Genomic DNA, 15,390 nt, shown 5'->3' on the forward strand with positions numbered 1-15,390 from the left:
CATGCCCCGGTCCGGGAGGATCCCACATGCCGCGGAGCGGCTGGGCCCGTGAGCCATGGCCGCTGAGCCTGCGCGTCCGGAGCCTGTGCTCCACGACGGGAGAGGCCACAACAGTGAGAGGACCGCGTACCGAAAAAAAAAAAAAAAAAAAAAAAAGAAAGCTTTGTTTTAACCCCACTAATGTCTGTTTTATTCATCCCATTTCTCAAAACCATCTAAAGCCTTCCATTCTGCTGGGTTGAATTTATGATTCTTCCCTATTTCCTTTGTTTTGCTCCTAACAATATTTGCTTTATTCACCTTATTTCTTAATAACTGTTTAAAAATGTCCACCTTGCTAAGGTCAGTTCCCTGACTCTCTCCTTTGCCCTTCCTCATTCTCTTGTTAACTAACCTAATGTTTTTATTAGCATCTTTATAAGACCCAGAGGGGAAGCTGAGGCAGCCAATACATAAGGCCTCCCCAACTGTCCCCTGGTTTTGCAGCAGTAAGGTTATATGGGGTGTCCATGTAAGAGTTTCCCCTTAATCACAGCACTTGCCATGGACTGGGTAACAGGCACATTCAGCAAGTGAATATCCCAATTATCATAAAGATAATCCCACATGGCTTATACACAAAACATATCATCTGCTTCCACTTGGCATTTATTGGAGGCAGCTGACAGTCCTCCTTCTCAGGGATAAACAGACCTTGCAGTGGCTTCTGCCCAATCCATTAGGCTGGCTGTTCCCTCAGGAATAAACTACTTTGTGTCTGGATCACATATGGCCATCAGTGATTGTTCCATAGTGACCTGCGGATCCTCCATCAACCCAAACATGCTTTTCCCCACTGTAGCATCTAAAACCAGATACTGCTCCTAAATTAATGACTCTCACAATCCATTTTTATTTTTTTATTTTTTTTAAAGTCTTTATTGAATTTGTTACGATATTGCTTCTGGTTTATGTTTTTGGGTTTTTTTGTGGCTGCGAGGCATGTGGGATCTTAGCTCCCTGACCAGGGATCGAACCCGCATCCCCTGCATTGGAAGGTGAGGTCTTAACCACTGGACTGCCAGGGAAGTCCCTCACAGTCCATTTTAATAAAGGTTCTTCAGGAAGCTGATGTTACTGATCCACAAAATGAAACAACTCCTTCACACTGTACTCCCTGATTTCAGTAGTTTCTTGGTTTTGCCCTCCCCCCACACTGACTACATTCTTGGTGGCCAGAGGTCTTAGAGGTACTTTCTATTGTCCTTAATTTTTCCCTTGGTGGGCAGCTTTGAGGCTAGTGACCAAAACTCAGACTTAGTGAAATCTGAGCTTGGTCCAGCATCAAGGTCTGACCCAGCACTCTCTTTTAATTTCGCTTTTACATCTTACTTATTATATTATTACATTATTTCAATTTTAGCTATTATAATTATGTTACCACAATAACCAAGGGATTAAACAGTTCATCTTTTTTCCATTTCCTTATGCATCCAGTGAACCAACATGCTAGGAATTGGACTCATCTCTAAATTCCATTGGTAACTTTTACCTTTAGTAACTTGTGAGCAGCACAGCTGCTGCTCCATACCATGGGTGACCATGTGGTCACCCAGGAATCAAAGGTTCTGGATCCCCTGCCTTTTTATCCTCTCTCTTCACAAATCACGTTTCCATTAGCCAGATCCACTCTAGCAAATCTCACTCCTGTGATACCAAATGTCTAGGAAAAACTCTGTGTTAAAAGAAAAAAAAAAAATTGAATGACATGTGTTAAAACCTGGTAAGAAAGACTTTATTCAAGGTGGTGCAAGTTATCTCTAAGGGTATAGGGACCACCATGATGAAATTTTGCAGTGGGGGCAAGAAATTGGGCTCAACTCCAAATACTGCATGGGCAAGCGTGAATTTATAGCCATGGAGCAGGGTGGACAAAATCAGTGGATGGAAAACTGGAAACAAGGATAAGGGGGGTTCTGGCTAAATAGACCTAAGTGGATTCCTGCTGAAGACAAGCCATGGTGATCAGACATCACCTGGAGGATGGTGGAACATGAGAAACCGGATCAGCTATCAAGGTTGATCAGGTATCAAGGGTTTCTTGCTAAACTGACTTAGCAGGATTCTTGCTAAAACTGCATTTTACAAGGAAGTATACAGATGAGCCTGGATGAAGGTGATTCAGGAGTCAATTAAAATTTAGTCAAAGAATCTTCGTCAGGCCCCTTTCTTGTTCAAGGAAAGAAGAGACATTCTTCTTTCCTCTGAACAATATGTCTAATTTCTCATTCAGTAGCCTTTTGCTCATTAAGGACCAGGTGAACCTTCTGTAGGCAGGACTTGGTATTGTAGAATATTTGCTCAATGGTACCAGCAGTCAGGTATTTAATGAGGGGGCCTGGATGAAGGTGATTCAGGAGTCAATTAAAATTTAGTCAAAGAATCTTCGTCAGGCCCCTTTCTTGTTCAAGGAAAGAAGAGACATTCTTCTTTCCTCTGAACAATATGTCTAATTTCTCATTCAGTAGCCTTTTGCTCATTAAGGACCAGGTGAACCTTCTGTAGGCAGGACTTGGTATTGTAGAATATTTGCTCAATGGTACCAGCAGTCAGGTATTTAATGAGGGGAGTTTCTATGAAAAGAAAAGCCAAAATTAATAGTTAGAGATCCAGTTTCTCACTCCAGAGGGTAGCCAGTTGGGATTCTTAGATTTGAACTTGAAGCATCTTTAAATGGTAGAATGAGGATGGCAGTGGCCACCTGAAGAAGCTTCCTGGTTTGCAGTTTGAATGTCTCTGGTGACGGATGGCATTAAATGTTCTGGTGAACTCTGTAAGTGGTCCACACAGCAGGAGGCACAAAGGTTGCCCATATGCAATGTGTTGTGGTCTTTTTTTTTTTGTCTTTTTTTTTTTTAAGTTTATATCAAGTCATCCAGCTTCAGCTTGCAGGAGTTCAGGAAAAGGGCAATTTTAGTTCTCAGTGATGCCACGTCAGGAGGGTGGGAAAATAAAACTGGAAACATTACTTTGGAGAGTTAGAGTCAGATACTGGAGGAAACCAGAATTGAGAATGTGGTAAGGACTGGCCAGTGTGCAAGATGGAAGCCACATGGGTGCACTACAGTTTTACACTGAAACAAAAAAAACTTCTATAGTTAACCTTTTATTTCTTGTTTACATAATTCTGGTCTCATTAGATTTGTCCTGATTATTCATGTAAGTGCAGCAAGAATAGTGATTGACCATATAGGCAGGCTCTTTTTGAGTTGGTTTTGCTGAAACTTATAAGGAATCTCAGATTAGGCTTTTAAAAGCCTCTCGAGGCTAGGAAGCCAGCTCAGGAACTAGCCACCAGACTTCATCTCCCATTCCTAAAGATTCAGGTGAATATCGCTCTTCTTGATGTCCCCAAGATACCCTAAGGTTCCTGGGCCTGCCAGGAAGTGACTTTCCTTACTCACCTATGATGCCGAGAACACTGTAAGCCAGATAGCAGGCCAGTTTTTCCAAGAGCAAGCAGGCCAGTTTTTCCAAGAGCACTGGTTCCGTGAAGGCAACCTGAGTCCCTCAAACCAGATTCTATGCACAGTTCACTCTTAAATATAACATTTCAGTCAAAGCCATGGTAATATAACCTGTATTTCCAATTGTATCCTCTTACAAGAGCACATTCTTATTGAATTTAAACTACCACATTGTCATGAAAATAAGAATACTGGCTAAAAGTTTCTGAATTCTGGAGGAATCAGGTAGGGAGAAAAAGTAATTGTTTCATCTTTGTTCACAAAGGTATTATCTACCAGATTACTGTTGTAAGCTATAGATAACATAAGAGAAAAGAAAAAGGTTATTTGTTTGTTTTTAATTTATTTATTTATTTGTGGCTGTGTTGGCTCTCCATTGATGCGTGGGGGCTTTCTCCAGTTGCAGCGAGTGGGGGCTACGCTCCATTGTGGTGCGCAGGCTTCTCATTGTGGTGGTTTCTCTTGTTGCGGAGCACGGGCTGTAGGTGCACGGGCTTCAGTAGTTGTGCCACACGGGCTCTAGAGCACAGGCTCAGTAGTTGTGGCGCACGGGCTTAGCTGCTCCGCGGCATCTGAGATACACGGGCTCTAGAGCACAGGCTCAGTAGTTGTGGCGCACGGGCTTAGCTGCTCCGCGGCATGTGGGATCTTCCCGGACCAGGGCTCAAACCCGTGTCCCCTGCATTGGCAGGCGGGTTCTTAACCACTGTGCCACCAGTGAAGTCTGAAAAAGGTTATTTAAATCTGATGAACAAAACGTTAAAGAACCAGTAATGTTTCAAACAAAGAGTGATAAAAAAAAATTATAACCATCCTTATCAGTTTATTCAGTCCAATGTAATTAATTCTTGTTCTACTTGATCTTGGGTTAACAGTTTCATAAATCCATCAGCTTCTTCATTACTTCTGGAAATTCCCTCAATCTCATGGCATGGCCTACTGATGGCATCATGGAGCATTCTTGCCTGTGGCTGAGTGTTTATGCTTTCAGAGAAGAATGAGAGTAAAACAACAACTTGTCCGTGAATGAAAAAAGACTTAAAACGGCCATGGTTAAAGTTCTGATGAGAGTTCATTTGATAAGTAAAATTAGTTATTTCTGTGGCACACAATATTTTATCATAATAACCAGACAACAAGGCTATTTCAAATCTCTATGAACTTCATACTTTTCTGGAATACCTATTATTAGTAACATATATCTGTATGTGTATAACCTAAGAATATTTGTCCTTATTTATTTGACTATGCTTCTCATGCAATTTAAAATACCAAATAAACCTAATTAGTTTAACATATCCTTTTACAACTTGAGAGACATATCCTTTGAGATTTTCCAGGGGCCTCTGGAAAGTCTCAAAGTTAGTTTGAGACTCCATTCTAAATGGAGTCAAAAAGACTCCATTTAGGGCTTCCCTGGTGGCGCAGAGGTTGGGAATCCACCTGCCAGTGCAGGGGACACGGGTTCGAGCCCTGGTCCGGGAGGGTCCCACATGCCGCAGAGCGGCTGGGCCCGTGCGCCACAACTACTGAGCCTGCGTTCTGGAGCCCGTGCTCCGCAACAGGAGAAGCCACCGCAATGAAGGGTAGCCCCCGCTCGCCGCAACTAGAGAGAGCCCACCTGCAGCAACGGAGACCCAACGCAGCCAAAAATAAATAAAAATAAAATTAAAATTAAAATAAAAAAGACTCCATTTAGAATTTGATTTTGAGAAGTTGTCAAAAATACCGAAAAGTTTAAACACTTGACTAAATAAGATCACAGGTCACTGTGAAACAATACTTAGTTATCCATTTAAACAAAGTGACAAAAGATTTCAAAGGCAAATACAGAAAGTCAATAGTTGTTTAAAAAAAAAAAAAAAACTTAGCTCTTCTAATATTGAGAAAACTCAATGTTTTTTAGAGTAATCAAAGACCTGATAAAGACAACATGAAACACAGGAAATTATTTTGATCAGACACAAAATCTTTGTTTCCTAGGCAGACTACTTAAAAGGTAAACCTTTTTACAATTTCTTAATAAGAACAGACCAACAATCCAATAAAACTTTGGGATTCTAGTTTTGCATCAGTACACTTTTGTGTTTATTTTTTGGCCGCACTGCACAGCTTGCAGGATCTTAGCTCCCTGAGCAGGGACTGAACCCACCAGGGATTGAGCCCAGGCTGAGGCAGTGAAAGCGCCAAGTCCTAACCACTGGACCGCCAGGGAATTCCAGTACACTTTTGATATTAAAGTTCACTTTTTTTGTAACTTATAAATAAATCCATTCAATCTTAGCAGCTTAACCAAACACAAAATTCCTGTTCTGCAAATCTTCTACAACATTTTTCTAATATCTATTCAGTTTTTGTACTGTATTTTTCCTCTTTCTCATTCTGGAACTCATTCTACCTTAGAATAAAAATCTTTTTTTCCCTTAACTAAAACACATCCTTCATACCTTGCATACAAAGTTATTTCTCTTCATTCTTACAGTTTCTAGTAGTTTCATTTACATATATTGATTATGATTTTAACCATTAATAACCTTTTTTTAACAGAGAAAACCAGGAAGTAGGCAATTGTTGTCTTTCATGTATCAGTTTTCTGTAGTAGACTAGTATATTTCTGAATATACAATTTTGCAATTTCTAGAGGCATACGATTCCTCTTAGTGCAATTTTTCAATGTAGCAAAAGAATGTTTACTAATAGATCCAAATATCTTGTTTCTTTATAACATGTAAAAACAAGACGCCAAAAGTATATAAACTTAAATTTAGGTTCAATAATGAATGTTTCAGTAGTTTATCTTACTTACAAATTACCTTGGTTTTTATTTTAGGCAGACACAACACCAAACAAAGCCAGCCATCATCTGAAGTTATTTCCCTACTAACTATTTTTTATAACACATGCATGTTAGGCAAACATCACAAAAGCAAAAACCTAAAAAGTTACATACATGGTATTTCCCCCTTTTTTCTTTATTTTACTGCCATGCTTTACATACAGGAAGCAATTCATTTTTTTTGTACATTTTGTTCTTAGTTTAGATTTAATGTCTGCACTATATTTAATGCTGACAACTCTGAAGACATGCCTGTTCTTATTTTACCAACAATTTTCAAATTAGCTTTATTTAAGAGAAATTATCCCAGATCATGTAAACTTAAAACACTGAGCTTCTCTGTTTCTGAGAGTTTCAGGAATACTTAATTTATGTAATTACTCATTTATCTCTAAGCTAATTTGAACAGGATTGGATTTTATAAATTAATTTGGTAATACCACCTAGAAGCAGAAAAACAGCACACCTCTACAACATATATACAGACATACATAAACATACAGACAGATGCTAACAGAGATCTTAAGTTTTCACTGGAAAATTTTAGTCATGAGTTACTTAGTAAAACATAGTAATACAAACTCACTGGTTTATATAAAATAATAATCTCTTGTCTTTTCTCTACTCTATGTTTTTACGTGAATTGTGTTTATGGCAAATGGGACAAGTTTAGGTTACCTGTTTACCAATTTTGTACAGACCACCTTCCCTTGCCCTGATATGTAATCTTACAGAGGCTATGGACCAAATTTTAGGTGTTGACCAAGGAGACACCTAGAGGCATCTAGAGGCTGTCTGCAGGTCTCCAAAGCCCATCCAACTGCTGAAAACATCCAGTCTATTTCCAATTAGCCTTTTTCCTTTTCAGCTTCAAGTAGTTGTTTTGGGGGGTCCCTAAGTTTCTTAACAGCTTCTAGTGGAGGGCAGGGGGTCCAAAGATCAAGTGACTATAAAGACTGAGGTGGAAAAAGGTCCGGCAGGGGATGGAGGATGAAGGGGCTTTGAGAAGGACATACCATAGTATTCAAGGGAATTGGAGGAAAGACTGAAGGTGGTGAGAGGGCAAAGGAGGAGCAGAAGCAATGAGAAGGGAGACGTCTTAGCGGAGCCAGTGTGGAGAGATGACAAGTTTCCGAAAGAAGCCAGTGAAGTTCCACATTATCCTCAACAAAAGCATGCCAACAAGAATGGAGGTAGACAGAGAATATACTCAGCAGGGGTTCAAGAAGGGGGTTTGAGCCATCTGATAAGTCCTCATGGGAAAAGCAGGACCCAAGAGAGGGAACAAAGAGGCCTCACAGAGAGCCAGGAAGAAAGACTTCCAGCATAAGGAGTCAGGGAATAATAAAAAAAAAAAAGAGCCAGGAAGAAGAGACTTCCAGCCCAAAGAGTCAGGGAATAAAAAATCCCCACTCAGGAAGAAAAGAGCCAGGAAGGAGAGATTTCCAACCCAGTAAGTACCTTTCAGACAAAGAAGCCTAGGACTCTAACTGAGCTTTCTTACAAACAGAGAAACCTGGGACTCTAACCCAGCCTGTGTTTATCTAGGACTCTATCCCAACTTCTGGAGTATACAGTTGACCTTTGAACAACACTAAGATTAGGAGCACCGACCCTCTGCAAAGTTAAAAATCCACATATAACTTGTAATTGCCTTCCATACGTGCAGTTCCTTTGTATCCAAGGTTCTGCATCCATGGATTCAACCAACCATGGACCGTGTAGTACTAGAGTATTCACTATTGAAAAAAATCTGCATATAAGTGGATCTACACAGTTCAAACCCATGTTGTTCAAGGTCAACTGTACTCAGACTCTTTTAACAATCAAAATCTGTCCTTACCAGCTTCCACGGACGTTTGTCCGGAGCAATGGTTCAGGAGTCGGACTCAACAATGGATCCCCGATCAATCAGTCAGGAGTGAAGATAAAGGCTTCAAAGGTACGCACTTAGGATCCTGGGTGAGAGGTCCGGGGGTCCAATGATGAATCTGATCCTATCCCGAGTTGTGGCACCATAACTGTTAAAAGGAAAAAAAATACTCAGTGATACTTGTTAAAGCATAGTAAGGAAGACTTTGGGGGAAGGGGCTTTCTTGATACATAAAGAAACCACTACAATGAAACTTTAAAGTAGGGGAAAGAGATTGGGCTTAACTCTGAATACTCCATGAACAAGAAAAAACTTACAGCTAAGGAGCAGAGTGGGGTCAGTGAATGGAAAATTACTAAGAGAAAACATCTGTAAGGGGGTTTTTAACTAAACAGACCCAACAGGATTCTTGCTGAAGACAGGCCAGGGTACTCAGGTATCACCTGGGGGATGGTGTAGGAGGAGGAATCTGATCAGACACTGAGGGTGGGGGATTCCTACTAAACTAACTTACAGGGATACTGCTAAAACTGCATTTTACAAGGGTGTGCACAGATGACCCAGGATAAGGTTCAGGAGCCTGACTAAAGTTTGCTCAAGCAAAAAATTTTTGTCACTGGTTTCTTCCTTTACTCACACACACAGTACTTCTGACACTAGATGTGTGCTTTTTCCCCACACCAGCCAATTCTCCAACACCAGCTAGATGTCCTGCAATTCAATTCAATTCTGACACTAACTGGAGTTAGTGCAGACCTCACTGGTTAAGCTCTCAGTCCCATAAGATGGCCTCCCACTTCAGAAACTAATCACAAGTAGTAGCTCCCATGTTACCCACAATTTCTGTCCAACTTGGCTACAAACTGGAGGTTGCCACGAGCCCCCTCCTTGGACTCAAGCACTGTTAGAATACCTCACAGAACTCAGAAAAACACTTACTTATGTTTACTGGTTAACTATATAACAAAAGACATGATAAAGGACACAGATGAACAGCCAGATGAAGAGATACATAGGGCGAGATCCAGAAGGGTCTGGTGCAGGAGCTTCTGTCTCCATGGAGTTGGGATGCACCACCCTCACAGCATACCTCCTGGTAGGTGTGTTCACCAACTCACAAGCTCTCTGAACTCCATACTTTGAAAATTTTTATGGAGGCTTCACCACGTAGGCATGATCAATTACTACCTCAATCTCTAGCCTCTCTCCTCTTCTGTAGGATGGGGGGGTGGGGTTGAAAGTTCCAAGCTTCTAAGCACAGCTTGGTCTTTCTGGTGACCCACCCCAATCCTGAAGCTATCCAGGAGCCCACCAAGAGTCACCTCGTTAGGTCAAAAGATACTCCAATCACCCAGGAGATTCCAAGAGATGTAGGAGCTCTGTGCCTGGAATTAGGGTCAAAGACCAAATATAAAAAGGAAAGGTGCTCCTAGTTCTCCTAGCACTTTGGAAATTATTGATACAAGGGTTTCAGGGGCTCTGTGCCAGTAACTGGGGGCAGATACATATTTTAAAACCCAGGGTTAAGGAATTTTGTCTACCATCTTTTTGATGATTGCTGCAAGTCTGAGCATTTGAGTTTGAATCACTAATACATTTAAAGCATTGCATGTGTTTTAAAAATTCAAAATTACATAAAGAAAACCACATGTGCCTGTTTTACAGCTGAAGGCAACTGATGAAAAATATTACATTTCTCAGTTTAAAACAGCACAACCTCATCTTTTAATATTCTAAGAGTTCTTCTGCTAATGTAAGACTTCCATCCAATTACATTTCTACAAGAAAATTGCTCTCCAAGGCATTTCACTTCAACTGAAAATGTCAATTTCATTATAGGACATTTAAAATTTTTGAATGTCATTTGGCTTTAGGCAATTTGTCTTGATTAAAAAAAATCAAACCTAGACACAAAATAAATGTATCTTACATAAAACTATTTCTAATTACTGTTTATCTACCAATGGAGGATCTTAAAAAGGCCACATTTATTTCAATTACAGCTAAATGAAGTTGTGTTGTTTTTAAACCTGCACCAGATTTAGTCTGTCATAATCAGATTCAGTTTGTCATAATCAGGTAGTTTTTCCAAGAATTTCTTAGAAAAAGGTAGTTACTGCATTATTAAGACGTTATGCTAGGTTTAATTCAGACTATGCTGCAACTGATACGAATTTCTAAATATTATTTGCATCAACAGAACCAGAATTAGCTACAGGTGTCACTACCATAAAACAACAGGAAACACCTTATTACACTGCAAATCTATGCTACTACATTTGGTTATTTAAGTTACCTTAATTTTCTCAAGGAATTTATGAGGTAGCTTCCTTTCCTATCTAACATAAGCTATTTGCAAATGTACACACACTTTAACCTCTGCAGAGAGAGACTTTCTATTTGTATTCCATTTCCAATGGAAATCCAAACATCCCCTCATATTTTAATCACACCTCGAGCTTGTGTGTGTGTGTGTGTGTGTGTGTGTGTGTGTGTGTGTGTGACAGGTCTTTTTTTAGAGATGACTCTGTTAGAAGTCTGTCAATTAATAAATACGTTGCTCAGTTAGCGGCAGAGAAATAACCGTATGTTAGTGGTTAACAAGCCTCATAATTGCAGCATTTAATACCTACTGTTGCTCCTAATGCCACCAGGCTGACTCAGACTAATGAGCTCTCCAGGTGCCACTGTCTAACACAGGCCTGTCAAGATGAGCACTCTGCAGTGGAGTCTCCGGAAGAATTCATCCAACCATTCTACTTGCTTCTCATACACAAACAAAGAGGACTGATTCTTAAGTTCTTTGCCACAAGGAAATGCACTGAAAACAAAACACTTAATTTTGTAACAGATATGCCTTCCCTTATTTACAAAGTGAATCCTAAATTAGATCAAAAATGCTATTTGTAAAGATACTTGTTCAAGGTGGTACTGGATGTAGTTAACACATAAAGTTTTAACCCAGTTAAGCTGTCAAAACTACAGCACAAAATTAGACAAAACGTGAACTACAGCCAAAAAACAGTTCATAAGTCTTTATGATCGTGGTTATAAAATCACGTGCTTGGGGACCATTCAAGCTGATGCACAGGATGATGCAGCCCAAAGTGAGCGAGGAGCCCCAACCATTCAAGAGCCAATGCCAGAGCCCAGGACCAGTGAGCCCTTAACAGTATCGCCGCCCCAACTCCTCCCAGCCCAGGAATCAGAGACTCCCTGCTCCCAAGAATTTTAACCCTGGTCTTCGTACAAGTCTCCAGACCCTGAACACCAGGTTTTCAGGCTTCAACCACCACCACCCCCCACAAAAAAAACGTTCACAACGTCGCAATGGCATTCCCCTTCAGAACTTAGGCTCCTGGCCGCGCCCTCCGACCAGGCCCGTCTCCCTCCTGTCCCTCGAGGAAGGGGAGCACCCCCTTTCCTTTGGTTCCCCCGCCCGGCAACTCTACTCACAGGCTGACGGCGTCAGGGGGCAGCGAGCTCAACAGCGCCCTCCAGCTGGGTGCTGGCAGTTTCCTACGACTGCAATCCAACAGAGGGATGCGGCAGGAGCAGGGCGCGGGGCAGAGGCCTGCCCGGGCGGCCGGCAGCAGGAGGAGGACTGCCTGGGCGAGGAAGAGCAGCCGGGAAAGCAGTCCGGACCCACACGCCAGCAGCGGCTCCTCCCGGACGCCTTGGGGCGCCGGCGCCATTTTTCCCCACCCCCCGACCTGGACCCACCCCAGAAGAGCCGCCAGCTAGAAAAGGCAGCTCGACGGAGACGTTTGGCGGCTGTTCGACCACCTAGAGAAACTGCTGTCGCCTGTACCCTCTAAAGGCAGGCAAGGGGCGGATACGCGGCAGCAGCGGGGGCGGTGGCCGAGGACACAGGGCTGAGGCCCTACGGACAACGCTCCTCCGCCCCGCCCCACGACGCAACGTCTTCACGCACAGGAGCCATCCAATCGGTGCCACAGGACGAGGTCGCGTCGGGGGCGGGACTCCACGAGGGGCGGGGCTGGAGACAGCGAGCTCTTTAAGGAGGACTTTCAGGTGCTCAGCTTTTTGGGGAACCCCCTGGAGCTCCGCCGCCGTTCCTCCGCTGGAGGGTGCAGTGGCTCCTTAGGAGGGAGTGAGGGCTGAAGCGCTGAAGTCCTAAGTCCTGATTTGAGATGTATCTACTATAGTAGTAGAAAAGGATCTTTTATCTTCTCCCGGCACCAACAAAGGAGAATGGCAGGAGGGGTGCCTTCCAAGTCGCAAACACTAAGGGGGCGCGGGAGCTTTCATGTAGCCCACGGCCTCCAGAGCCGAGCTGGGTCCTCCTCTGCCCCTCCTGGTCTGCGGCTTCTGCAGTCCTGCAAGTGGAAGGAAACTCCCACTCTCCTGACAGGAAACAGGTTACCACTATCAGTTGATGGGCTCTTAAGCTCCTCAAGGCAGATGCCCTGTTTTTGCATCTGTGTACCTCCAGCTTCTGTTGTCTTGGAATTCAATAAATGTTGATTGGGCCGCACTTGCAAGGCATGTCTTTAAGGAAATACTCTTCTTTCCTCTGTTTTGGAGAATGCTGTCCTATATTTACAGTCACTCTCAAAAAAGCAAGCAGGGCGTGTAGATAAAGAGGGTGTCGAACTGTCAACAAAGTAAAGGCTGGATGTAAGGAATTTTTTTATTCTGAAGCAGAGGCTGTGGAAAACCTACCAGGAACAGTGAAGTCTGGCCACCTTGTTAGCTTAAGTTCGTGTGCCCGATGCACAGTGAGGCCAAACAAACCAAAACGTCGGAGTCTGGAGCAGAGAAAGGTTTATAGCAGGGCCATTCAAGGAGACCAGTGGCTCAGGCCCAAAAAATCCCTGAGCTCCCCAAAGGGGTTTAGCAAAGCATTTTTAAAGGCCAGATGAGGGAGGGGAGTCGCAGGGTATGTGATCAGCTCATGCACAATTCTCTGATTGGCTGATGGTGAGGTAACAGGGTGGTGTCACAGGGGTTAACATTATCAGTCCTTAGGCTCCAGGAGGCCCGGGGGTATGTGCTCATGGTCATCAAGTAGTTAATATCATCCGTTTGGTGAGGGTTTTTCACACCTGTAAAACAACTCAGAAAGTGTGCATCAAATACTGTTATCTATGTAATTCAGAGAAGAGCTAAAGCAGAGGATGTGGGGGAAGGCCTGTCCTGGGAAGGCAACATAAGGTCCTACTCAGTTACAACCTTAGACTCACTCAGCCGTGCATTATACCCAAGATTATGGATAAGACTTTAAAAATAACAGTGATTGTTCACTTACATTTAGTGTTTTTATGCTCTTCAAGGACTGTTTGCATCTGTTACATTGTTTGATCCCTCGACTACTGTGAAATTGGCAAGACAGTTATTGCTGCTGAGGAAACAAGCTCAGACAGGTTAAACTAACCTAGCCAGAAACAGAGGTAGGCTGGCATTACTATGGGTTTTCTGACCCTTGTAAATTAAAAACCTGAGCAGGTTAAAAGGAAATGATAATGCCTAGAACATAGGGTTGTCCTAGAAAGTAACTGAAATCAGTCTTTCCATGGCAGGTTTGGAGTCACAGTTATGCTTTCAAAAACCTTTTTCTGTTTCTTAATATTGAAATATTTCTTGGAATCAAGGACAATGCTCCAATCCAAACTGAACTTTTAAAACCAAGACAGCAGGGGACTTCCCTGGTGGTGCAGTGGTTAAGAATCCGCCTGCCAATGCAGGGGACACGGGTTCGAGCCCTGGTCCGGGAGGATCCCACATGCCACGCACGGAGCAACTAAGACCGTGCACCACAACTACTGAGTCTGCCCTCTAGAGCCCGCGTGCCACAACTACTGAAGCCCGCACGCCTAGAGCCCGTGCTCCACAGCAAGAGAAGCCAAGGCAATGAGAAGCCCGCGCACCCTGCAACTAGAGAAAGCCCTTGCGCAACAACGAAGAACCAGCACAGCCAAAAATAAATAAATGAATAAATAAATTTTAAAAAACTAAAAACAAACTGAGACAGCAGAGTGAAACTTACTCTTAGCCTCACTTCCCCGGCTGTTGAAAATGCTTAACAACCTCCACTAAGAAACTGGGCATAGGCAAGAGACCCACCAAAAAAAGGGGGAGAGGCATGTTAGTACCACTCTGCATTATAGTTTCAAAGCTTCCCTAGGGGCTCTTTAGAAATTCATGCTCTCTATCCTGTGTCTTCCCCAATAAGTGGTGCAGGTCACACCAGCTAGGAGTCCCTCCCAGCTCTTAATTCCTTCTGCACATTATTTTTTTACCATATTTGATAGCACTTATATGTACCTTATGTATCTTTGTACTCACTTATGGACTAGCACAGTAACTGCCACATAATAAACATTCAATAAATGTTTGTTAAATGACTAGATGAGATTATTTTACACTCTATTAATAAAGTTATCTAAAAATTTTTCTTTTAAAATGTTCTTGGTATGAAAAATATACATACCAATAAAGAGAATCACAGTGTAAGCCCCCATGTAGCCAACTAGATTTACCAAATACATGTTTTTAATAAAGAGTTTAGGGACTTCCATGGTGGTACAGTGGTTAAGAATCTGCTTGCCAATGCAGGGGACACGGGTTCGAACCCTGGTCTGGGAAGATCCCACATGCCAGAGAGCAATTAAACCCGTGTGCCACAACTACTGAGGCTGTGCTCTAGAGCCCGTGCTCCGCAACAAGAGAAGCCACCGCAATGAGAAGCCCACGCACAGCAACGAAGAGTAGCCCCGGCTCTCTGCAACTAGAGAAAGCCCACACGCAGCAATGAAGACTGAACGCAGCCAAAAATAAATTAAATAAATAAATTTTTAAAAATAAAATAGAGAGTTTAGTGATCTGTTTCTCCATAAAAATGGAATAAAGAGTTTTTGTATTCATTGCTCTAGAATAATCTAATTAATCCTTGGGTGCCAAAGTACCTGGGGAGAGTTTTTAGAGTTCAGTGTGACCTATAAGCAGAGATAACTCAGCTCCAGACTCCTAAAGAAAACTGCTCACTTTGGATCCCTTGTTCCAGACCTCTGTATAAATACCAGACCTTTGTATGAACACTACCCCCTTAAAATTCAGCTGTCCCATCTCCCATTATCTATTTCCCATTAACTCTCCCATTGTCTCTATTTCAGTACAGAGACGTATGTACTGAAATAGTTGTATGGTTTTTC

At 42.5% G+C, this 15,390-nt stretch overlaps 1 protein-coding gene across 5 annotated transcripts in view; it reads right to left on the reverse strand.

The window, feature by feature from the left end:
• LRIG2 (leucine rich repeats and immunoglobulin like domains 2) overlaps positions 1-12,427 on the reverse strand; it is a 70,897-nt gene extending 58,470 nt beyond the window's left edge. For 3 of the 5 annotated variants that reach the window (XM_028488988.2, XM_024119761.3, XM_024119760.3), the window contains exon 1: positions 11,672-12,427. In XM_028488988.2, the coding sequence (XP_028344789.1) occupies positions 11,672-11,910 (239 nt within the window). In that variant the 5' untranslated portion in view covers positions 11,911-12,427. Of the gene's footprint in view, positions 1-8,185; positions 8,251-11,671 lie in introns of those variants that run through there. The other 2 variants (XM_024119762.3, XM_024119763.3) reach the window with 2 other exon arrangements.
• Between the last annotated feature and the right edge of the window lie 2,963 nt (positions 12,428-15,390).

The sequence above is a fragment of the Physeter macrocephalus genome, chromosome 4 (assembly GCF_002837175.3).
Source record: "Physeter macrocephalus isolate SW-GA chromosome 4, ASM283717v5, whole genome shotgun sequence".
Lineage (NCBI taxonomy): Eukaryota > Metazoa > Chordata > Mammalia > Artiodactyla > Physeteridae > Physeter > Physeter macrocephalus.